Source organism: Amphiprion ocellaris, chromosome 20, assembly GCF_022539595.1.
Source record: "Amphiprion ocellaris isolate individual 3 ecotype Okinawa chromosome 20, ASM2253959v1, whole genome shotgun sequence".
Taxonomy (NCBI): domain Eukaryota; kingdom Metazoa; phylum Chordata; class Actinopteri; family Pomacentridae; genus Amphiprion; species Amphiprion ocellaris.
This window is the reverse complement of record NC_072785.1, coordinates 28,720,050-28,746,230: the sequence shown is the minus strand read 5'-3', so window position 1 is coordinate 28,746,230 and position 26,181 is coordinate 28,720,050. Positions and strand designations below refer to the sequence as shown.

At 37.6% G+C, this 26,181-nt stretch overlaps 1 protein-coding gene across 1 annotated transcript; it reads left to right on the top strand.

Moving 5' to 3' along the window:
* Positions 1-1,829: 1,829 nt before the first annotated feature.
* On the top strand, positions 1,830-23,275 carry jade1 (jade family PHD finger 1). The gene is made up of 11 exons (XM_055006187.1): positions 1,830-1,983; positions 4,485-4,567; positions 5,454-5,521; positions 8,452-8,609; positions 9,462-9,646; positions 12,917-13,128; positions 14,695-14,861; positions 16,315-16,450; positions 17,536-18,138; positions 21,378-21,495; positions 21,787-23,275. The coding sequence occupies exons 1-11, from the start codon at positions 1,895-1,897 to the stop codon at positions 22,740-22,742; spliced, it is 2,775 nt and encodes a 924-aa protein (XP_054862162.1). The 5' UTR covers positions 1,830-1,894; the 3' UTR covers positions 22,743-23,275.
* Positions 23,276-26,181: the final 2,906 nt, after the last annotated feature.

Sequence of the window (26,181 nt, the reverse complement as noted above, 5' to 3'; positions counted from 1 at the left end):
AAAAAGGTCTTTTTTAAAAAAATATTTACGTGCATTTGTTCAGTCACACATTCCTTTGTTATATAGCAACGAACTGAAGAAGTCAACACTAAATATTTTGTGTACATATTATTTTCCTCTTCTCTTTTTTTACCCCTTGACTTTTTATGCGCCAATCTTTTACCTTTTGGCAAAGTTTATCGTAATGATTAGCTTCTTTTTGTATATTTTGGGTATTTTTTCTTATTGAAACTGAAGTTTTAAGAATTAAAAATGTCAAAAACTAAACAAAATGTACAAATTTGTCTTTGTTTGCATGGAAAAATGGGCAAAAAAAGTACAATAATGTTGTAGACGACATGTTATTACAGTGCAGCCATTGAGAAATTACTGAATAACACTAGGATTGGGAACAGGTCCCTGGCACTATCTCAGAATTATAATTTATATTCCAGAAAGAGGCACAAAACAATCAAAATACGATGCAAAAGAGACTTAAGAGTAAAAGAAATGTCCAAAAAGAGACACAGAATGGCTACAAAGAGATGTAGAATAGCCTAAATAGCTGCAAAAAGATGCAAGTTGACCAAGAGGTCACATGAATTTAATAAAACGAATGCAAACGATCAAACGGGAAAAAAATCAAAAATCATGCAGAAGATGTGTAAAATGTGCAGTTAAAGGCACAAACAGTCACACAGACACTAAATTACGAAATACCAGACATAAAATCAAATAAAATTACATTTTCTGGAACTTTAAGGCAAATATTATTTCATCAAATTGAGACAAGAAACAACATTGGCCATAAAGAGATGCATTATGATGAAAATATGACAAAGAAAAAACAAAATGTTATAAAAAACAACCACTGAGAGATAGAAAGAGATCACAAAAAGACGCAAAATTAACAATACGAGACACGGAATGACTAAAACAGGACAAAAAAAGGGAGTGAAAGAAAGTTTTTAATATATTTCTTCGACTGTGTGAAAGACATCATGGCATCATGTCAAAATGACCAAAATGTGAACCAAAATTATGGAAATGGGACAAAAAATGACCACAAAGTGAAACAAAATTAACCATAGTGGCCAAAGAAGGACTAGTAAGAGAGGGAACACCTTTAAAATGAGACAAAAAAATTACCGAAAAGGCACAAAAATAACCATCAAGACATGCAAAATGACCACAAAGAGATATAAAATTAACAATATGTGACACAAATTGATCAAAAACATGGCAAAGCGTAAGTAATGCATAAAAAAAGAGATGCAAAATGGCCAAAATGTGAATCAAAATGGCAAAAATGAGACTCAAAATGGCAAAAATGAGAATCAAAATGAGCAAAAGTGAATCCAACGGCAAAAACGTGGATCAAAACAGCCACAGAGTGAAACAAAATTAACAATACAGGGCAAAAAATGACCACAAAGAGAGGCAAAACCTTTAAAATGATACAAAAATAACCATCAAGACATGTAAAATTACCACCACAAATATATATATATATATATATATATATATATATATATATATATATATATATATATATATATATATATATATATATATATATGGAATACTTTAATATAATAAGAGTGACTTTTTACTGGGCGAATAGAGCATTTTTGGTGCAGGAAGCTTTTATTTAGTGAACAAAATGTAGAAAAAAAATGTGTTTCTGTTTGCCAGTCAGTGGAAGAATGTTCCTGCACATTTATTAGGAAAAAAAAGTGTTGTCATGAGTGTGTTTGTTGACATTTTAACTGCATCCAGGGAAACGTGATTTTTTTCTTCATGACTCCCCAGTCTTGGCTCTCCGGCTCCTGCTGCCCTCTACCGGCCGAGCGGCGCAGCTGCAGTCCGGCCAGGGGACCCTCCTCCCGGCCACCACTCCGCTCCGTGTTTGTGTATGTGGAATGCGGGTCAAGCGGAACTCACGGCACAAACTGCGCCTCTCGTCAAACTCAAACACCGGCTCGCCGCCGCCCGACGCGCTCAGTACGTACCGAGTGGTTTACTTTCTACATTTCAGCGTGTTGTGGTTTCTTCCCGAAGGTTCTTGTGCTGCTATTTGACAGAGTTTGTGTTTCCAGTATGGCAGCAGTCCGCTAGGAAACGTCGTCATTTAAAATGGCGCCAAAGATTAACCTCAGCCACTGGCTCGCTGGTGGAGCTGCCACACTGTGCCCCGCCGGCTAGCCGTGCCGGGAGCAAAACTGTACTTTATTATTAATCATCACTTTTTAACTCACGTGTACGTGTTGATATGGCTAGTTTGTTCGGATCAATAATTGACCCCTAACCTTTGACAGTTAGCAGGCTGTGACTGGGTTGTAACGATGCGAGCCAACGTTGTTAGCAGCGGTGGCTAATGCTAAACACAAACTAACTTAACCGCAAGCTAACGGGCTAGCTGACGCTGCTAGCCGCTAACGTTTGGCTGAAAATTCAAACATTTCCAGCATGAAGCGGGTTTTAGAGTTCATCAGAATGGCGTGTTTTAATCTCACGCACGTATCTGTGTATTTTTTAGCCATCGCCGCGCTCATAAACAACATTTCCACTCGGGGCGCCGGGTGTGGGTGGGCCCGCATGTTGCATAACGGCACTGGCACGTTAGCGAACATGCTAACACTAGCCGGCTAGAGTTTTCAGCCTGATTTATTTTTAAAAACGCAACGCTTTGTGGCGTGTTTAAAAGTCGCCATCACGACAGTTAAAACACAACGCCACTTTGTGTGTATGTCACCGTGTTGCTGGAGTAAACAGCAGCAACTTATAGGTTGCTGTTAGCCGCTAGCTAGCCGCTACATTCTGTTTTGAAGAAGGGGCGTCACACACACCGTTAGCCTAGCCTGCTAAGTTAGGGTTAGCACCTTTCCACCCCTCCCGTGCACGCTGCCAGCAGACCCCGAGATATTTCCGCCTGTCAGGAGTTTGGAGTCCTTGCTGGTGTATTTTTTTTCTTTTTTTGCACGTCGCAACCTGAGTTCATAACCCTGCACGGCGGTGTTTCCTGCATGTGGTAACTTGTCGTTGCTGAACAGTGTGTGGTGGTGTGTACACATCCCTGCTGAGCTGCTGAGCTGTCAGATCTGCAGAGAAACTAGTGGGATAGTGATAAGTTTTTACTGTTTGCTCCCTGTTGTGCTTCATATCAACTACTTTGCTTTTAATAGCTGATATTTTAGCAATTTTAGCTTGCGAATAATGTAAATATTGAGTGAGATATGATCAATTTTTTAGTTTTTTTTGTGCAAAGTCAGGAGTTGCAATGACTAATCGCTGAGTTGTCAACTATTATTATTATCTGCTAACTATTTCAACGATTTGAGTGATATTTTTAAAAGAAAATAACTTTAAATTCCCAGATTTCTGTTATATTTTCTCCTCTATGACAATGAGCTTAATATGATTGGGCTGTCAACAAAACAAAACATTTTAAGAGGTCATCATGGGCTTTGAGGAACATTAATGGTCATTTTGCACAAATTTCTAATATTTTACAGCTTGAAATACAAATTGGTCACTCAATGAAATATTAAACCAATTACCTGTCAGAGAAAAAAAAATGTTAGTTGCAGGCAGCATATTTTAACTATTAGTTTTATGCAAATTGTCTTCTGTTTCCTACACCACACCTTGTAGTTAAAGCTGCAGCAGTTAAGTTGTCAACTATTGTGCACAGAAAAACGTCAAAATACTTCCATCTTCTTAAATGTGAATATAATCTGCTTCTTTTCTCCTCTGTGACAGTAAACTGAATATCTTTCAGGTTGTGGAAAAAACAAAACATTTAAGGACATTATCTTGGGCTTTGCGAAACACTAATCGACTTTTTTCACAATTTTCTCTCATTTAATAGATCAACCAACCAGCCCATTTATCCAAAAAATAATTAACAAAAATAGCTGTCAGTGAAAATAAGCATATTTTTACCTGTAAACTCAGATGAGTATTCTTTTGTGATGGTAAACACTTATTTTATGGTTAATAGTGTAATGATGCATCATTTGCATTTATTCTAATGTTTCCTAAACTCCCTCGGTGTGTTTGGCAGTAATTGACGTAGTCAAACATCAATAGAGATTTTAAAGGTTTCAGTTTAATATTATGATGTTTTGATGTTCACAGAACAGTGTATCTGGAGAGTTATATATATTTTTCCTTCATAAATTTGCAGATTTCCCATAGGTTCTTTTTTTAATTTGGATTATGGACTTCCAAGTGAGATGTTTTTCCATTTCACGTTGTATTTTTTTCATTTTTCATTTAGTTTGCACTGATTGTAAACATGAAAATATCTTCAGTCATGAACTGCAGCTGATAGAATATATGTATTTGTATGCAATGCTATGGGACAACATGGAAAAAGATGTTTTTTCCGACCTTAAACATAAATAATCGGGTATAAAGAGGGTTTTCTTTATCACAGCTGTATATTTTGCAGCTTCAGTTTAATCCCTCCCATGACTTAACATGTTGTTTTATTTGTGCAGCATCCTCAAGCCAGAGCTCCGCAGGCAGGCGACAATGAAGAGAAGCAGGCACCCGAGCAGCAGCGATGACTCGGACAATGGAAGTAAGCAAATTATTGCCTCCGCTGACTCATTCCTGCCAGCTCCAAATATAGACGTGAATGAGGTCGGTACAGTTCTGCCACCTTCCCGACAGGAAAAGTGCCAAGAAGACGCATTAGTTGAGCAAAAGAGAAACGTTATATAAAGTGTGTGCTTCGGTAGAAAGTTGTCTTGAGAATGCATGTTTTGTCGTAGTGAGAAAGTCTACATTTCATGTTCAGGAAGGAGACAAAAAAAGGCAAAAAAGGGCAGCAGATGGACAAAGATTAAAGAAAAGCAAAAGAGAGTCTTCAGTCAGAGAATCAAGAGAAAGAGTAGAGACAGGAGGCACATTTGGACCTTTAAAGACGTCCTGGCAGGTCAGGCAGAAGCAATCTCAAATGTAAAAAACACAGCTTGTGGTTGTTTGTTTAATCCTCTGTAACTTCTCAGAGGTTTTTCCCCACATAAGTCAAACAGAAGCACACAAACACACTCTCCACTGCGGCTGAAACTTCTTATCTTATTGTGCCATCTGGGATAAAAACAAACCCAGAGCACTTACTGTAAATTGCCCTCAGCCTCGCCTCTTAACCAGGTTAACCAGTGCATTAAAGAGAGCATAAACACAACAACGCTGTAGTTCCTCACGTGCGATACGAGTATCGTGTGAGTGATTTTTGTTTTTTTAATGGTGTTTTAATCCTGCTGGTAATTTCATACGAGCTGAAATTGGAAACAGAAAAAGTCAGTTGCACCACTTTAAATATCCAAATGAGCCGTGCATGTTTTTCCTCTAAGTTTCACCTCTTGGGGGAAGTCCATCGAGGATGTTGTTAACTAGAGCAGCAGCAGATGAAGACGAAGACATGCTGAAAGCTGTAACACTCTGTTGTGTTTCCTCTCCAGGTAGTTCCACATGTTGGTCTCAACATTCATCACAGCCCCGGAGAGGGACCGGGCAGAAACCCTCAGAGGTAAGGACCATCAGGATGATTTCAGATGGATAGCTGAACCACAAAACTTGCTAGTGGGTTTGAAAAAATTGCCCAAATTAGACCAGTTATCAACCAGAAACTGTAAAAAAATAGACGGAATTGTCGGATTTTCAGCCACAGAACCCACTCTGAGCTTAAATTCGTTATATTTAATCAAAATCGCTTTAGTTTACGTTTAAAAAATGCCAAAAATTAACCTTTCACTCTAACCAGATTCTGTAAAAAGCAAGAAAATCTGTGCTTCTTGATGCAAACGAAGGCTTTAGTGACTGCAACAAACAGTCGTGACAAACATTCAGGGACTTTCCAGTTGAATTGCAGGCAGTGTTTACACAGAACAGATAGGAAACACGTACGTAAACAATTTAAAAATGCATGCAATAAAATATCTATAATTCGTGGAGACCCATTGAATTTTTTCTAGTATTAGTCACGCTTGTAGAAACTTTGAAATTGTAAAATTTAAAATGTACACGTTATTTCCAAGTTTTTTCAGTTTTTCCAAAATAAATGATCACAGAAATGTAACTTAAGCTTTGTCGTTTATTGTGATTGATTGCGTTCTAACTGTGTCATACCGAACAGAATATTTTTCTGAGTTCTCTCTACTTCTAGCTAGTGCCGTTCTATTTCCATAGAGGTGCAGGACTTTATATTGCAGTGAAAAATGAGCCCCACGGTGAGGAAAAATGTGGCAAAATCGCCCAGAAACTGCTTGGAGTTCACCAGGTTAATGACCTATATTTTGTTGTCAGTCTCCACTCTGTCACTTCTGTTTATTGTTTTATTTTTGTGATCTTTGAGGATAAAATACTATAAATATATGAATCAAAATAAGGCACATCAATCAGAATACATGTACATAAGTGAGTTGTTTATTCGTGTATTTAAAAGTCATTATCAAGAACCTACAGTGGATTTTGGGACCTGGAGGTGGAAACATTTCTGCTGTTATCTCCTCTACAGTCTGTGGACTTGGTCCCTGCAGGCCACTGTACACGCCCTGTTGCCAGGCAGCCAATCAGATTGAAGCAAAACAGCGCCTGTGCCCAAGCGAGGATCCTGATTGGCCAGTTTATAGCTGTGTGTTTTAACCTGTGCAAACACTGATATACAGTCTGTCAGCCTGGGAGATGTGCACGCCTTTAAAGTTAGCTGTATTTACTGGCAGATGCAGCGGTTTGAAACACATTATTTAGCATTTAATCTTCATTTTGTGGACATTTTTTGGTTTATCTGAGTGAAATAGTTGCTGTAATACTTTTGCAGAGGCTAAAATAGGGACGTATAATTTTGGAGTTAAAGGCTCATTATTAAACCTAATATTTAGCAACTTTTAAAATAAATTAATTCAAAATTGTGTTCTGATGCAACCGCCTCTTTATCTGTAGTGACCACTCTGTTGTCTGTAATAATGTCCCACCCAAAACTCTATCTGATCAGTTATAGCTCCAGTAATAAGCTGCTTTCAACACTGAAGAATAAATGTTGAAAAGTTCCCCTTTAATTAAATTTAATTTAAAAATAAATTAACAAGTTTGTATTGTTCTAAGATTTTTTTAATTTTATTCCAAATGTATGTCGGCTCCAAAATTGGTTATTTATCTAAAAAAAAAACTGCAAAAAATCAGTTATCCCCTTGTAGAGACATAGGAAAATGTCACTACATCTACGTCTTTTTGTTTGTTTTGTGCTTGTTAATAATATTTGCACTGAATCCTATAAAATTCTGACTGGTTTAAAGCCAAAATACATTCATTTGCTGCTACATTATGAACCATCCGGAATTTTTGGGTTTAATTTCCATCTCCCAAACTGAAAACACAACACAAAGAGGCTGTTTTCAGTTTCATGCAACAAATAATACCTGGAACAAACTCCCAGAAAACGGCAGGTTTGCTCAACTCTAAAGTCTGTTTGCCTTTCATTGAACCAAATCTGAGGCTTTTGAACATCTTAAACTGCAATTTAACTTCTACTTTCAGTTTTATCTGAATTTTAACTCTTAAATTGTGCAGAAATATCACTTTTAAAAGTGCTTGATGTTCCTTTATCGCATAGTCTTGATGCTTTTTTTACGTAAAGCACTTTGAATTGCCTTGCTGTTGAAATGTGTGTGACGAAATAGAACCTCAGACAGCTTTAAACTGTGAAACAGTTAAAATACGCTTTAAAAAGTATTCAGAAAACTGAAAAAATCGTCTGATTTTAGCCACCCAACCAAATGAAAGTCTAAAACTTTATTACGAATTTAGAAAATTGCCAAAAATAAGCCTTTTACTCCAACCAGATTCTGTAAAATACAAAAAAATCTGCTCTTCTTTACGCAATTATGAAACCTTTAATGACTCAGCTGCGACCAACAGTCGTGACAAAAATTCAGGGACTTTTGTGCTGAACTGCAGGCTGTGTTCACACAGAACTACTAGAAAACAAGCATGGAAACTAAAAATGTAAAAAAAAAAGTAGTAAAATATCTATAATATTACATCGTACAGCATTGGTAACACCAGTGCGCACTCGGAAAAACATGTTGATTCCAAGTTTGTTTAGTTTTTCTAAATAAATAACTCTAAAATAAATAGATAATCAAAGAGAATTAAACTTTTTTTAAACGATTTAAGGCATTGTAACTGTATCATACTGCACATAAGACATTTCTAAGTTCCCTCTACTTCTAATCATGGTTCTTCTGTTTCTATAGAGGTGTAGGACTTTATATTGCAGTGAAAAATGAACCCACAGTCGTAAAAAAAATGTGACAAACAGGCCCAGAAACCGCTCACAGTTCACAGGGCTAATTATTTATATTTTATTGTCAGTCTCTGTTCTTTTGCTTTTCATTTATTCTGTAAATTCTGTCTTTAAGTGCAGGTAAATATTGAATCGCCTCTCGTTCTGTGCTGCAGGTTTTCAGGACAGACCTCATCACAGCCATGAAGGTTCACGACTCGTACCAGCTGAACCCGGAGGATTATTACGTCCTGGCCGACCCCTGGAGGCAGGAGTGGGAGAAGGGAGTCCAGGTGCCAGTCAGCCCCCAGTCCATCCCTCAGCCGGTCGCCAGGTACAGATTTCTCTGTTCTGGTTCCATTTTTATGGCTAGCAAAACCTGTGTGTGTCTGAGTTTTCCACATCGATTGATAAAGCTGTGTGCAGATGTCACTGTCCGCCTTTAGCGTTCATTTAAACCAGAGCCGGATCAATAAATCAGCTAATATTAGCTCGCTATGTATCGATCTGTATGTTTTGGTTTGAGGCGGTTTAGAAATGGTGTCACCATTAGCCACTGGAAAGCACTGATGAGTTGAATTATACGCTCTAAAGCAGAGGTGTTAAACTTATTTTAGTTCAGGTTCCACATTCAGCCTAGTTTGATCTCAAATGACCAGTAAAATCACAGCATAATAACCTAGAAATAACCGCAACTCCAAGTGTTACCTTTGTTTTAGTGCACAAAAGTACATTCTGAAAGTGTTCATATTTAAAGAATTATCTTTTAACAAAGCATTATGAACACCTGAAAGTTTTTAAGAAAAATAAGTTCGATTTCAGCAACATTCAGCCTCAGTTTATCATTTACAAAAACAGCAAAACAGCCTCTTTTTATTACAACTTTAAGAAGAAAATGCAGTAAAATTGCAACAAAAATTGCAAGAAAAGAAGCAAAAAATGTTGGTTTAGTAGTCTAACATCTATCTACAAAGCTGTACATGAAGAGAGTATCTATTTGGCTGCTCTTCAGGTGATTTTGGACATTTGTATTTGTGTCTTAAGATATTTATGACTCAAGTTGATGTGAGAAAAACTGATAAAATCCTTATTTATGACACATTATGTTATAAAAATCATCCTCGGCACATGAAGAACATCAAACGCAGAACCTTGCTGTGCTTTATTTTGAAAATCTGCCGCGCAGGGTGCTGGCGGAGAAAGGAAAGGAAGTCATGTTCATCAGGCCAAAGAAGCTGATCCGGACGTCGGGCGCCGAAGCCCTCGGATACGTGGACATCCGGACGCTGGCGGAGGGGATGTGCCGCTACGACCTGAACGAGGAGGACGTCGCCTGGCTGCAGATCATCAACGAGGAGTTTGCAGAGATGGGTGAGTCACCGAGGCCACGTTTGAATCTTATTTTTATGCTTTTAATCACTAGGTTAGTTGAAAAAACACATTTAACCAACTGTTAAATGTGTGAATTTAGAAGTTTTGTAGCTGCAATTGGATGAAAGTTGGTTTAAACTGTGTTGGCATCACAGCAGCTATTTGTACCAATAGATCAGAGGAGTCGAACTCATTTTAGTTCAGGTTCCACATTCAGCCCAATTTGATCTCAAATGACCAGTAAAATCAGAGCATAATAACCTATAAATAACAACTCCTAATATTTTGCTTTGTTTTAGTGCTAAACAGTACATTATGAAAATGTTCACATTTAAGGAACTATCTTTTAACAAAACATCATGAACAACCTGCAGTTTCTTAAGAAAAATCATTTCAATTTCAACAATATTATGCCTCAGTTTATCATTTACACATTACAACTCACAGATCACAGAGTCAAAGGCACAAAACGTTTACGTTAACTCTATGAAGAAAACAACTCATGTTTAAGAAATTATTTAAAATTTACAGTTTTCCAAATTTACAATCTGCAGTTAAAGTTGTCTGTAATTTTAACACTATACAAAGTCGACCCGCGGGTCAGTTTTGGCCCACAGGTCGTATATTTAACACCCCTGGTTATAAATAGTCACTAAGTTTAGTTTTAGGTCATCATTATTACTCAATTAACACTGAAAAACTGATAGAATGTCAGTTAAACATCGTAATTCCAGTCATGACATTTGTTTCTAGCGTCTGAAGTTTGGGAGTTATTTCATCTAAATTAAAATAAAGATGAGATAAATCTTTATTGTCATTCAGTCATACTTTTGTACAATAGTACAACAATTGGAATCTCGTCCACATCGGTGCTAAAAAAAAAAGGACAATTGTCAACAACATGGACAATACAATTGTCGAAAGATAAACATTTGCAGTTAACATGTCAAATCATAATCAGCTTTAATGGCCAAGTATGTACACAACATACAAGGAATTATAAGTAATATAAACATTATAAACATCTATCAAGTAACTGATGTGCAGAATAAAGTGATGGCGGTCTAAAATTCATCCTTGTCCTGCTGCTGTTCCGTCTCTGATTCACTTCAAACTTTTTTATCATAAACTGTAGATTTTTAAAGTGTTATCTGTGAAATTACAGCTAGATACATCAAATACGCGTTGGGATATTGTTTTGAAAATTTGCCCGTCAGCCCACTTTTAACGCAGTTTTTCTTACAGTAACATTGAGGTTGTTTGAACATCATCATCTCAGGAACTATTAAAGAAAAAAAACTGACTTTTTAACTGTTATTTCTCATCATGTCATTGAGTCAAAATCTGTAATATTGAACAATTAGATCAAAAAATTGTCACGAAAAGCGCCACCTTTGTGCACAAATTAACAAAAAAATTCAAGGCAGTTAGTGATATTTTCTGAACCATATGTCTCAATAATAGAAAAAACATATAGAATTAATTTTTAATATGAAATATTTGGTAACAGACAAGTTATTTTTGTTGATCTTCCATAACTGGTTGAGCAGGTTTGACAAACTGTACCACAAAAACAAAAATATTTGCAGATAAGTCCAAGTCAAACAGCTCTGGAAGTCAAACTTGTTTGTTTCTCCTGTGCAGCTCATTTCAATAGTTTACTATGAACAGTTTTTACCACTACAAAGTTTGAACACTGCTGGAAAAAATAATCATGAAACTATTTCTTTATCACTGCAGCAATAAAACAACTTCTTTTCAGTCATATTTCCTTGTTTCAGACAAACAAACAGACAAAATACACATTTAGATTGTGTTTTTTAGACATTTTCACATCCTCCAAAAACAAAAATTCAACTTAATTTACTTTTATTATCTTCCCTCGCTGTAGAAACAGACACTACAGGTTTACGTTCCCATCAGGGCTGACAGCCAATAAGATCATTTTTGTTTCTTTTGACTCTTCCTGTTTATCTTTCTCCTCCTTAACTTCACTTGATGTCCTCGTTTAGCTCGGGTCACTGTATTTATGTCGACTTCCTTGGGTTTCTTGGGTTTTCAAGTTTGCGTATTTTCGGTTGCTCGTCCTGCTTCGACCTCATCTTTGTTTAGATTTTCACGGCTGTCTACAGTGTTTGTTTCCATGATTCACAGGATGAACTAGAACCTGTAATTTAAGCAGTTTGTGGCCGTCGGGTTGAACGAGTTCATCTGCAAACTCTGTGCTGCATTTGGAGTTCGTTTTTACCCAAACCCATTCAATGTTTAACATCTCTAAATAAATGATTTACATTATTCTTTTCTTCGTATTTAATGACTTTTCGTAATTTAATGGGGGCTACTGGGTAAATATAAAATTAACATGATGATATATTTTCAATGTCCTGTACACATGTTGTACACTTGAGTGTTCTTTGGGGTCAGTTTAACCCCAGGCTTTAAGCTGTATAAAACATATAAGAAAGTAAACTTTTGTTCATATCTATACGTAACATATTTAACATCCTCAGACGTGATGAATCAACAACTTAAAAATTATCCGAAATGGCAAAAAGCATCCAAAATGACTAAGAAGTGGTACTAAACGGTTTAAAAGTTTCCCAAAATGATCCAAAATTTGTCAAAAATGGAAAAAGTAGTCCAAAATGACAAAAAAATGGTTCAAAATGACTTAGAATTGGTCCAAAATGGTTTTAAATTTGCCCATAACGACTCAAACTTGTCCAAAATGACAAAAAAAAATTGTCCAAGATGACAAAAATTGTGTAGAATGACTAAATATTGTCCAAAATGACTAAAAATTAGTCCAAAATGACGAAACCTGTCCAAATCGACTCAAAAATGACTTGAAACGTGTCCAAAATGACTTTAACAATGGTTAAGAATGACTCAGAACTGGACGGAAATGACTCGGAACGGTTCAGTCAGGCTAGAATGAAGGTTGTAGACTCGTCTCCCCAAAGTCCCGACTTAAACCCATCAAGTGAGTCGAGTGCATTACTGAGCTACAAGGTGAGGCTAAACTGTCTGCATGAAGTTAGCTAATATCAACATTTTACACAGTTTAGTTTTGGATGATATTGAGGTCACCATAACATGCAATTTTATAATCTTCAAAAAACTTTGGGGCCCTAAACTTTTTGAAATAGTGTTCGAATTTCCTGGGATATTCCCCAAGAATAAAATATGTAAACTTGAAGGTAACTGGAGGGTTAAGCCCAAAACTGACACGATGGACGCTTAAACTGAGCTTCACCTTTATCCTTTCAGCCATTTCACCGCTGGATGAGATCACCATGGAGCGGGTGATGGAGGAGTTCGAGCGCTGCTGCCATGACAACATGACGCACGCCGTGGAGACGGAGGAAGGTCTGGGCATCGAGTACGACGAGGACGTGGTGTGTGACGTCTGCCAGTCGCCCGACGGGGAGGACAACAACGAGATGGTGTTCTGCGACAAGTGCAACATCTGCGTCCACCAGGTGAGAAACCAGCACAGCGACTCGCTTTAAATCAGGAAAAACACGACGGAATTAGATCTGAAGCAGATGTTTAAGCTGAATGTCAACATTTTACGTCGTCTGTAGACTCGTTTCCATGAAATCTGTAGGAAAGCAGCACAGAAATGTCATGTTTCAGCCAGTGTTTACACATGGTTTTCTACCGTCTTCTGCTGTGCTTTAACACACCTTAGTGCTGTTGTGGGTATGTACAGTTTTTAAGAGTTTAAGATTTACTTGAAAAAGGAGATTTCTTTGATTTGCAACAGAATTTAGAGCTCAAAGGCGCAAATTCCACTAATCTACAACTAGAAGAAACCTAAAATGAACAGAATTAAACCCTTAATTGTTTTTATGGCAATTAATCACCAAATAAAAGGTCATAATTGACTTTATTTTAAAATCTTAAAGTTATTAATGTTTTACTGTGTGATGTATAGAATTAAATCTCCAGATACAGAGACTAATAACGTTCATTATGCTTTTTATTCTGGCATCTGTTCAATAACTTGTGTCCTACTTTTTGATTTATTGATTATTTTATCCTCTTACACTTTATTCCTATTATTATTATTACTACGAGTTGAAGCCGTTTCTACTTTTGTCCCAGTTTAATTACTTTATACAAGAGTATTAGCTCAATATTTAGTCTTTTATTCTATTATTTTATCTGTTTTAGTCCAGTTCAACTACATTTTAAAGCTACATGCAAACATGAATTGAAACAACGTAGAAAAAGGTATTTTTATTGAATGAAGTGTAATAAAACTTGTTTGACTCATCTCTGGTAATTAAATTGCAAATACTCACAATTAAGAAAACTGACTTTTAATTAGAAGAGCACAAATTGCACCTAAAGTGAGAGGAAAAATTTGTAAAGAAAAAATGCAACAAATACAAGAAAGTTTTATATAATCTTTCATTTTTTTAATTCAAAAAACATGAATTAAAATCAGTCCATTTAAAAGATACGTTATGGTGGAACGTTTGTTGTTTATGAGCATTTAATGAGTTTTACGTTGGTAATTTTTAGGGCTGGACCCAAATGTTCGAATTTCTGAATATTCGGTTGTGATGATGGTATCCGGATATTTATTTTGAGATCCGACCCCCGCCCTCGTCAGACGTTACGGAGCGTACCTGAATATTCGGATATTTATCGTTAATCGGGGCTGAATATCGGGAGCCCAGAAACTGCTATTCGGGCCAGCCATAGTAATTTTGCAGTTTTAGATGATAAAAGCAGGCAGAAATACGCTCATCCGACTTCTTGTGTTCGTTCTGAAAAGTATTAGTCGAGTTAACAGCAAGAAAAATGTGAAATAGAACAGGATATTTATGTATTAATGTTTATTTAACCCAAATTACGTTAACCTTTTCCTGCTTGGAGACTAATTTAGTTTCACACTAAATGAAAACAGCTTCGTTTCAGATCAGCAGCTCCGTCCGACACACTTTTCTTTCTGTCTGTCTGGTTCCTCGCCGGTTTCGATTTCTGCATTTCTGCTTAGGGTCTGGAAGCTGAGCCGCCGTCTGTTTTCTCCCCAGGCCTGTTACGGCATCCAGAAAGTCCCGAAGGGCAGCTGGTTGTGTCGGATCTGCGCCCTCGGCATCCTGCCAAAGTGCCAGCTGTGTCCCAAGAAGGGCGGAGCCATGAAGCCGACCCGGAGCGGAACCAAGTGGGTCCACGTCAGCTGTGCCTTGTGGATCCAGAGGTGAACATCAGCTTTATCTCTTTTATTTCACTCTTACACGCCTCTCTTCTTGTTTTAAAGCTCTGGTATTGTGTGAAATTACACTTTTAAGCCCTAAAATGGTTCCTAATTTCTAATGTTGCTGACCTGAATCATGATTTATTGTGTTTTAAAATGTCCAAACAACATGGCAACAAATTTATTCTAACATTTCTAGTGAAGGTGATGTATTGCTGCTAATAAAAAGCAAATAAACTTTGCAAAATTACATCAGGTTCCCATCACTATTTCATATAAACGTTTATGTCATAGAATTTCTGCTTCATTCTGCTCGTAAACAAATAATTTTCACTGGACAAAATAAGTTTTTTTAACCAGAAACCAGTGAGGTTTTTTATACACCAGCATCTGCTTTCATTTTAGACTTAATAAATTAATAAATAAATTCTATTAATAACAAACAAATCCTAACAATAATAATAATCAGGATGTAGAATAAAAATATTGACTAAAATTGTTAAAAATAAGGATGTTTTGGGGAAAAATTCATATAGCTAAATGAAAAATTAAAACAAATATAATTTAAAAAAAGGAAAAAAATAGTGGAATGTCAACCACACATGCTATTCTCACGTAAACTTACATGAACATTGTAATCATTTTTACTGTCCAAAATAACATTTTTAACCAGAAACCAGTCATTTTTTTTTGTACACCAGCGTCTACTGTCATTTTAAGCTTTATCAAATCCACTTCAGTCTTTTTTGTTTTCATGTCTGCAGCCTAATAAATAAATAACAATACATAAATTCTATTAATAAGAAGGAAAATTATTTAATATATTATTTAATATAAAATAATGAAAATAATAAGATAAAATAAATAATAATAAAATCATTTTTAAAATTGAAAAAATACATTAATAATTTTATAGAACTAATTAAAAATAAGGGGATTTAGAGAACAAAATTTTCAACTAAATGAAAAATAAAGGAGAAAAAAGGGAGGCTTGAAGTAGAATGTCAACCACATATTCAATTATAACTGTATGCATATAAACTTACATGAACATGAAAAAAATAATATTTTTAAACACAAACTAGTGACTTTTTTGTACACCAGTGTGCTGACATTTGCAACTTCATCTAGTTAACAAATAAACCTTGTTAAACTATAGTTTTACAGGATTGCAGCCCTAAAAAGTATTTTTCTGCTTGTTTTTAACATCACTTGTTTTAGTATATTTACTTTCTGAATAGATTACATGACACAAATGAACCAAAAAACCCTGAAAATGTTTTCACCTTTAAGGAACTTAAACCTGGCAGCTGTTTGTGTTGTAAAAAGAACAAAAACAACCAAAAGTTTACGGTAATCATTTATTACCATTTAATCATCAGTTTCTGCACATTTCTGCCCCCTCAGAGGTGATTTAAGTGTCCACTAGCATCTCAACATTTGTTTTTTTAACGAGCATTAAATCTGCCGTGCAGGTGAGCATCGGGAATCCAGAGAAGATGGAGCCGATCACCAACGTGTCCCACATCCCCAGTAACAGATGGGCTCTGATCTGCTGCCTGTGCAAAGAGAAGACCGGAGCCTGCATTCAGGTAGGAACAACGATCACATTTTAACATGCCGTCGGCTAATGAGACGTGAAAAGCAAAGCGTGACTCGGCGTGTTGGAGTTCCTCTGACTCTGCACCAGGAGATGTTTAACGTGGAAGTTCAGATCGTATTGATTTCACAGCTCAGCAGGACGGAGGAGCTCATTAATCAGCACTGAAGGGGCTTGGTTGGGTTGCAGTTAGTTTTAATTAGCATTTTGCATTATGTTTAATGTAATTCGTGAGCAGGAAAGTAGCCAGTGTCAAGGTTTAACACAACTACAGAGTTATAATAGTGTGTGTGTTCAATATTTCTGAGAGTCTAATGTCATAGTGCAGGGTTTTAAGAACATTTACTACCAGCTGGAAGCTTAAAGTAGAGCTGCCAAAATTATATCAGTACTTCTCATTACAGATACCAAAATGATTCTAATTGTTTCCTTACTTCATTTTTTTTTAATATATATTAATAATGAGTGCATCATGATCCTATTATCACACTTTAACTTGTCTTATGGCTCTTATCCAGGTTGTTTCCTCCTGACGAGATTCTTGATTGTGTTGTTTCTACTCTCAGATGAATGTTGCTTTAAATAAAAGCTAAATGAAACTGTAGAATTGTAGATTTATACTTTTGTTCACGACTGTATTTGCTTTGTTTTTAAGTCTTCTGGCTCCTTAAAGAGCTCCTTTGGTCAAAATCAAGTTTTTGTTCTCGTCAGTGTCTGAATGTGGTGTTTTTAATCTCATAAGACTTATGAGTAAAATAAGCAGTCAGTGCCATGAGATAATAATAATAATAATAATAATACATTTTATTTGTATAGTGCTTGTCTGGGCACTCAGAGACACTTTACAGGCAGGAAATAAATGAATAAAACAGTCAAAAAGAGAGCAGGTGTGAAAGCACAAAACAGCTAAACATTAAAAGCGATCTTAAAAAGGTGAGTTTTTTTAAATGTATGGAGGTCTGAACGGTCACTTCCTGCTACGTCTGTTTACTTTTGCAAACTGAACACGTGACCGTGCAGGAAATTTATAACTTCACTGAATGTTTTTAACGTTTAATAACATGTTTGCTTCTTTAGTGCTCAGCAAAAAACTGCCGGACCGCCTTCCACGTGACGTGTGGCCTCCACGCCAGCCTGGAGATGAACACCATCCTGACGGAGGACGACGAGGTCAAGTTCAAGTCCTACTGCCCCAAACACTCGGGCCTGGAGGGCGCCGAGTCCAGGGAGCGAGACTCCGGAGGGGAGGAGGACAAGGAGGCGACCGGAGACAAGAAGGGCCGGAGGAGAGGCCGGGTCAGAGGGGAGGAAGACGCCTCCTCCTCCTCCTCGCCTCCCCACGTCGGCCCTCAGCTCCTGGACCGGACGCCCGGCGAGCCGGAGGAGCTCAGCAGCCGCCAGCAGGAGAGCCGAGTCAACCTCCGCAAGCTGAAGCTGCAGGAGATGGAGGAGTACTTCTACCAGTTCGTGGAGGTGGACGAGGTGGCCGGCAACCTGAAGCTGCCGCCGGAGGTGGTGGACTTCCTCTACCAGTACTGGAAGCTGAAGCGCAAAGCCAACCACAACCAGCCGCTGCTCACGCCCAAGAAGGACGAGGAGGAGAGTCTGGCCCGCCGGGAGCAGGAGGTGCTGCTGAGGCGCCTCCAGCTGTTCACCCACCTCCGACAGGACCTGGAGAGGGTAGGTTTCTGTTCACAACGCTTCAGGACTAGCAGCAGCAGCAGCAGCAGGAAGGAGTGATGAGGAGAAAACAGTTAAAGTTCAATGAACAGAGTAAAAAGTCTTTCTGCTTGTAGATAAGATTTAAAATGTACGTGTTACAGCTGCATAAGAACAACAGAAAGGTGGACTATTCCAGATAACAGAAATTGAAACTTTTATTCTGTTTTTAAAAATTCTTTATCATTATTATTACTTAAAATTTTGTTTCTTCTTCTTATCATTTTTAAAACACATATATAGACATATATTTTACACAAATCCCCGTCAGTTTCCAAAGTATTTGGCTGAAAATAATGAAGTCAATCAAGAAACTTTAAGTAAAACAGCTGTATGAATTGTAAGACCTTATAACTAGGATTCTGCATAACTCCAGCTTTGATTTCAGGTTTTGTGAAAGACATTTTCACTCAGTTGTTCCTGCAGATTAACACCAAAACCTGGCATCAAACAGGCCAAAATATCAAAGACTGAAGTGTGAATAAGCTCCAACATTCTCAGTTCTGCTCTAGCTATCTGAGAAATTAAGAAATTATAAATATTATCCTGCACATTTTATCTCATTAACTCTGTTTCTAATTCCTCTATGATGCGTTTTAAGTGTTTCCAAAACAAGAAGAGAGTTTTCTTTCTCTTTCTATCGAGTTATAGAATTAAATAACCTAAAAACATATAAAGACGGGAAAAGGTTCTCTTATAGGTTCTGGAGAAATTAAGAAAGTAGATTTCCTATTTATTACTGATATATAATCTTGCACAGTTTCCTTCACAAACTCTGTTTCTAATTCCTCTGTGAAGCATTTTTGCTGTTCCAAATCCAGAAGAGAGTTCTATTTCTCTTTTTCTGAAATGCTCAGAGCATCATATGAACTGGAGCGGAGGATCAGCAAACTTTGATGTTGTCAGTTCTGCTATAGCTACTGGAGAAATTAAGAAAAAAAATGCATATTTTGTCACACCAACCTTGTTTTTTATTCCATTTTAATGCATTTTTGCTCTTCCCAATCCATAAGGGAGTTATATTTCTGTTTTTTTTAAATGTTCAAAGCATCGTCTGAATTGCAATTCAGTTTAATTCAGTTTAGTTTATTGTCATTAAATGTGTTAAAAACATGAGGGAACGACATTATTTACTCAGGTCCAGTAGCGTACAGAATAAATAACATTTTGCAGTAAATATCTAAGATAGACGTATGATAAATACATAAATAAATAACCTGAAAACTTCTAATAAAGACGGGAAACTCAACAGGGTTCTTTTACAGGTATCGGAGAAATTAAGAAAGTAGATTTCCTATTTATTACTGCTACATAAACTTGCAAATTTTTCCTCACTGTTATTTTTCTGTTTTTCTGAAATGTTTATAGCATCTTATAAACTTCAGTTCAGTATAATTCAGTTTTGTTTGCAGAATAAATACATAAACTAACTTAAAAACGTCTAAAAAAGACCAGAAGATCAATAAAGCTCTAAGAAAATAGATTTCTTATTTAATTTTGCTCCACAAATGCACATTTTTTCCCACCAACTTGTTTTTATATTCCTCTGTAATGTGTTTTTGCTTTTCTAAATCCAGAAGAGAGTTCTTTTTCTCTGAAACTATCAGAGCATCATTTGACTGTTTATTCAGAAATTAACAAGAATTCAGTGATTTAAAGGCTGCAGGAAAACTGTCTTGATTTATTTTCAACTTTTCTCCAATTAAATGTCAGTAGAAAATTTGCACAAAACTATTTTTTCTTAATTTAAACTATTAATACAACACAGTAAAAATACTGTCAAAGAAAAAGTCACTAAATTTTGATTTTTTTTAAAACTTAAATTTTGTCTCATTCATCCTTTAGTTTTACCAAAAAGAGAAAATATAACAGTGTTAATTCTGTTTGTAATTTGTTTTATTTAAATCTCTTAAAAATAGCCATGAAAAGCTGGATTGGTGACAGTAATGGCATTGTTAAAGTCCTAGTTATACCCATCTGTAGCCATGTTGTGGTGATCTAAGTGCTGCTAATTATAGCTTAAATGTTCATTTTAACAATTAGTGCAGCTTCTGAAGTCAGTTTTTATGCTCAGATTTTGCAGCCTTGTTAGAGAATCTTAAACTGCTAAAAATGCATTCGAAAAACTATTTGAGGTCCCTGATGTCAGATTATTTATCATTATGCAAATCTATTACATAACTGGAGTGACTTTTAAAGAGTAATACATACATAATATACATACAGAAGCAAGAATGAGTGTTTATTACAGTAAGAACAGGACAGAATATGATTATATAATCTAAACCGGGGTGTGAATGAGCACTTTGACATGACATGAGCCTCCCAGTCATGACGTTTATGAGGTGATAAATACTATTATCCCGGTTACAGATTACTACATACTGTATGAACAGCTGTTAAATGGATCTGTTCCACTGTACGTGTTGGGTAGCATGTCAGTTATCGACTAAAAATAGCTCAGAAATTCTACACTTTCTGCCGTCTAGATGAACCCTTTCATTACCGAAAGACAAAATTCACACTGCTGTGCTTTTGCTGCTGCACTTTTGCTGCTGCAGTTTTTATACATTAAATCACTTGACTGAACCCATATAAAAGTGTTAAATCAGTTGTACAAGAATTAAAGTAGAATATATCAGACATTTAACAGAAATTTAAGGAACCGAGTAACCTTGTTAAGTAGTCTAACAATTCAAGTTTTATAGAAAACTGAATGTCTTTAGGTTTTGGACTCTTGGTCAGACCAAAGAAAGCTTCTTGAGGTCGAAAACATATCAATTTAAGACATTTTAGCTGTACGAAACTTGGGTAAGATGTAAAAGTCCAACAGTATTCTTGTATATTCAAATTTTTCAAAGTTGGGTTGAAGGATTCGTCAACTTTCTGAAATCGGGATGTTATGCGAACATAAAGGCAAAACTGGAATGCTTCAAAATCCTGCTTTAAACTGAGATTCTCATGTCCGTGCAAACACTTTCATTTCAACAGTTTACTCTTTAAAATGTCAGAAAATGCCTGTAACTCAAGGTGATGTCTCAATAGCTTCTTTTGTCTCTCTGCAGTCCAAAGATTTTCATTTACCACTGATGGAAAAAAGAAAAAAGCATCAGTTTTGCACATTTAAAGTCGTGGTTTCGCTCTAAAACGATGCTAATCTACATTCAGCGTGTCTAAGTAAGCTTCTTGTCGTCCTTCAGGTCCGTAACTTGACCTACATGGTGACCAGGAGGGAGAAGATGAAGCGTTCGCTGTGGAGAGTCCAGGAGCAGATCTTCCAGCACCAAGTCCGACTGCTGGACCACGAGCTGCTCAGCGGTGAGTTTAGTTTATTATTTTTAACATTTTAAAGCTCCACAAACTCATTGTAAAGCAAATCTGTGCGTTGGTTCTGGAAAGAAATACCAAATTGATGCAATTTTACGTCACTCAAACCTGGAAAATCTTCCAGTAGCTTCATGTGGTGCACTGTGGCCTTTAAAAAAAAATAACTAAAATTCAGAGATCTGCCCTTTGGTGTTGGACATGCATCTGATCTTAACTTGACATTCGTTCTATATTATCCTACACCTCTGACTTTGTGTTGAACCGTCACCGTGTTCGTTTCAGGCGACCCTTCATCCAAGGACCTGGAGAAGCTCTTCTCTCTGGGCTGGTTATCGTCTCAGGGCTCCCAGTCTGGCTCCTCCTCCTGGAGCCACTCTGGACTCAAGACCAAACGAGGCTCTTCGAAGCAGGAAAGCAGGAAAAGCGGCGACAGAAGAAGCCACGCCGACTCATCGCACACTTACAGGAAGGACAATCCGAGCGAGAAGGATGGCAGAAGCTCCCGACTCGCCGACGTTGAGTTCGCCGACGTCATGGGCGACGCCAAAACCCAAAACTCTGACATCAAGCCAGAGATCATTCAGGAAACAAAGCTGCATAAAGCTGAGAGCAGGAAAGGTCTGAGGAGGGAGGCCGAACAGGAAGTGCTGTCGAGACGGAAACGAGAGAGGCGAAGCGACGAAGGCTTCTCCGGTCAGTCGAAGGGCAGGTTCGGGTCGAAGCATCTGGAGAAGACGGTGTCTATCCGACTGGTGGACATCAGGAGCTCGGACTCAGACGACTACTTCATGGACGAGGGGAGAAGCCACGTTTCTCTGGATGTGACGACCAACAACACTAAGCTCAACAAAGATGCAACCATAAAAACCAACGGCTGGCTGAGGAAAGCTCAAACGAACGGCTCGCACTCGCCCAACGGACACCTGAAGAGCTGGGGGAAGTTCAGGATCCCCAAGAGGAGCGACAAGCCTTTGACCATGAAGGATGACGAAGATGAGGAGGAAGAGGAGGAACAACGTAAACCTCTTCTCAGGCCGCTGACCAACACGCCAGAGTCAACTTACCCCAGAACGCGTCTTCGAACTGGGACGGAAAGCGACGAATTTGAATCCAAATCTGGTGACGGTGAACTGGAGCCCTGCATGAAGAGATGCCACTCCCACCAGCTGAGGGGCGACTCATCTCTTGGGCGCCGCTACGGGTCCGACATCATCCGGCGAGGAGTCCTGGCATCATGATGGCGGCGCTACGGGTGCGACATCAGCCGGTGACAATTCCTGGCTTGCTGATGGCAACACTATGGGTCCGACACCTTCTGGTGAGGAGTCCCGTCATCAGGCAAGGAGTCCTGGCCTCCTGGTGGCGGTGCTATGGGTCCAGTGTCACCTGGCAAGGACTCCTAGCTTCCTTGTGGCGGCACTAATGGTTCCGACACTATCCGGCGAGGACTCCTGACTTCCTGGTGGCGGCACTATGGGTCCGGCACCATCTGGCGAGGAGTCCCGTCATTTGGCAAGGAGTCCTGGCTTCCTGACAGCGACGCTACGGGTCTGACATCAACCGGCGAGGAGTCCTGGCCTCATGATGACAGCGCTAAAGGTTCGACACCATCCGGCGAGGAGTCCCAGCCTCCTGGTGTCGGTTCTGGATAAAATAAGCTGCACTGCGTAATCGGAAATGAACGTCGTTCCCTCTTTGTACCTTTATTTTTCTTGATGAATCATTTAAAAAAAATGGCTAGATTAGTAAAAAAAAAAAAAAAAAAAAAAAACAGCAGATATTTATTTTTTATTTGTAACATATGTAAAACTGGGAAATATTTTACTTTAAGCTAGTTTTTATTTTTGTTTTTCCTTCCCTCAGAGTAGAAAGATGTCAAGTTGCCACTTAAATCTCGCTCAGATATTTACAAGCAGCAACTAGGGAGAAGTTGTGATTGTTGCTTGGGACCATAAGCTTGCAATGTCGTTTGTTTTTTTAAATAGTATTAAACTCGACTCATGAGTCGGTTGCACTTAGTTGGAAAAACAGATAATCCTCATCCTGTCAGCCAATAGGACTGTATAGGTTTATTTTTGTTTTTTATTTTAAATGATGCTTCATTGGATGTTAACAGCTACAAACATCAAGCTGCCCTTTTTATCGCTATTTAAACCCATCAGTCTGCGATTGTCAAACAGAACGAACTGAGAAAAAGATGTTTTACTCGTCATCAGCACTTAAGTGTAATTGAACTGCGATCATATCCATCATGTGCCTAACTTTTATTTGAAGCGTTTGCACTACGAGATGACGGCACAGGAGAGAGGTCTGAGTAGAGTTATTTTTACACTGAAAAATAAAAAAGCGTTTTTTGTACCCTCGGCCGCTGCTGTACTACTGTTATGCAAAATAATGATTTTTTTGTCTTTTTTTGTTTTGGTTGTCTTAAAGAGGAAATTAAAAAATACTCTGGAAGACTTAAATCTGGATTCTGTCTGATTTTTCTTCAAGGGTTTTTATCTGGATGTAGCTGCTTTGTAATAATTCAAACTGCATATTGTTAGAAAACTGGACATTAAATTAGATTAAAATACACAATTTTTGAGCAGAAATGAGGAATTAATGAATTTAACAATTCCTTAGGAAATACATTAATCATCCAAGTAAAATTTCAAGCAAAAATATTCAATTTGGGTGTCTCTACCTCTGAGAACTGCCTTTATGCAGAAAAAAAAATACAATTAACTGAGATGGAAAAACAAAAAAACAAGCTGCAATTTGAAAGTAGTTCCAGCTCTGCATTTTTCTACTAGAATACTTCAACAAAAGAAGGTGAAATTCATTGTGAATTTTTAAAATGTGTTTGTGCAAATACTGAATTAAGTTAAAATTGGAAATCAACAAATATATGATCCAAAAACAAACACATATGTAGATACAGAAGCAGCCATAGTACCACTAATCAGCTGTTTGCAGAGCTGCAGGTATAGTATGTCATCAAAAACAATGGTTATAGTTTAGTATGTTGTCCAAAATCTACTGAACTGACAATTTTGCAAGATTTTGGACGACATACTGACCTATGACGTTTTGGTGATGTTTCAGACGACATAGTAACCGGTGACATTTTGGTGACTTTTTGGACAACATACTAAATGACATTTTTGCAACATTTCGGACGACATACTAACCTGTGACGTTTTGCTGATGTTTCAGATGACATACTAAACTATGACATTTTAACAAGATTTTGGATGACATGCTGTTCCAGCCTTTGGTGGCCGTGGCGTGTGGAGTGCATTGATTACACCTGGCCGAAGACTGAGCTCCAGATGCCCACCTGGTACTCACGAGGAGTACATTAGCCTGGAGCTCCAGACCTCCTCCCAGCCCTGGTCCTCCACACCTTGGATTGGTCCACCACCACAAGTCCTCCTCCTGCAACATCCCAGCAATCCCCACACGAGTACATATCTGCAACCAAAACTCTCAGTCGCGGCAGCTGGTATTTGTAACCAGTTCGCCCTGGTGCCTCTTTGTGTTCTGTGTGGTCACTGAGGGGTGACTACAGACATTTAGAGCTTCTGTTGGCGGCTGCTAATTCGGTGTGGAGCCCCCAGACTCAGTGGAGAGTGTGGCTCCTGTTAGCAGTCTGCCAACTTAGTGAAGAAGCTGTTTTGCAGTTTGAGTCTTCGTGTACTGTTAGTTTCTGTTACTTGTGGTGGGTGTTGCTACTGTGTTTATGTTTGGCTGGGGAGTTTAGTTGTTTTGATAGTTTGTGAACTCTGTTAGCCTTTTTTTGGTTTTATTTGGTTCCTTGATTTAGCAGCTCCCGCCAGCCCACTTTTCTTTTTATTATCACTGTTCTGTTGTGTTAAGATTTTGGACGACATACTAAACTATGACATTTTGGTGAGATTTTGGATGACATACTAAACTATGACATTTGGGCAACATTTTGGACGACATACTAAACTATGACGTTTTGGTGAGATTTTGGACGACATACTAAACTGACATTTTTTTCCAATTTCGGACGACATACTAAACTATGACATTTTTGCAGGATTTTGGACGACATACTAACACATACTGAACTATGACATTTTTTCGCCATTTTTGACCACATACTAAACTATGACGTTTTTTTGGCCATTTTTGAACACATACTAAACTATGACGTTTTCGTGACATATTTGACCAGATACTAAATTAAGAGGTTTTGGTGACATTTTTGACCACATACTAAACTATGACGTTTTTTCGCCATTTTTGACCACATACTATGACGTTTTTTCACCATTTTTCACGAAATACTAAACTATGATGTTTTTTCGCCATTTTTGACCACATACTCAACTATGATGTTTTTTCACCATTTTTGACCACATGCTATGACGTGTTTTCACCATTTTTCACCAGACTAAACTGACGTTTTTTTCACCATTTTTCACCACATACTAAACGATGACATTTTTTCACCATTTTTGACCACATACTAAACTATGACGTTTTTTCACCATTTTTCACGAAATACTAAACTATGACCTTTTTTTCGCCATTTTTGACCACATACTCAATTATGACGTTTTCGTGACATTTTTGACCACAACCTGAACTGTTTTTGTGACATTTTTGACCACAAACTAAACTATGACGATTTTGTGACATTTTGGACCACATACTGAACTATGA

Excerpts from the sequence above, each read along its gene's own strand:
- jade1 (XM_055006187.1), top strand. The coding sequence starts at position 1,895 with ATGTGGAATGCGGGTCAAGCGGAACTCACGGCACAAACTGCGCCTCTC. Across the intron at positions 9,647-12,916 it reads CGAGGAGTTTGCAGAGATGG|CCATTTCACCGCTGGATGAG; the intron begins GTGAGTCACCGA and ends TTATCCTTTCAG. Across the intron at positions 21,496-21,786 it reads GGACCACGAGCTGCTCAGCG|GCGACCCTTCATCCAAGGAC; the intron begins GTGAGTTTAGTT and ends TGTTCGTTTCAG.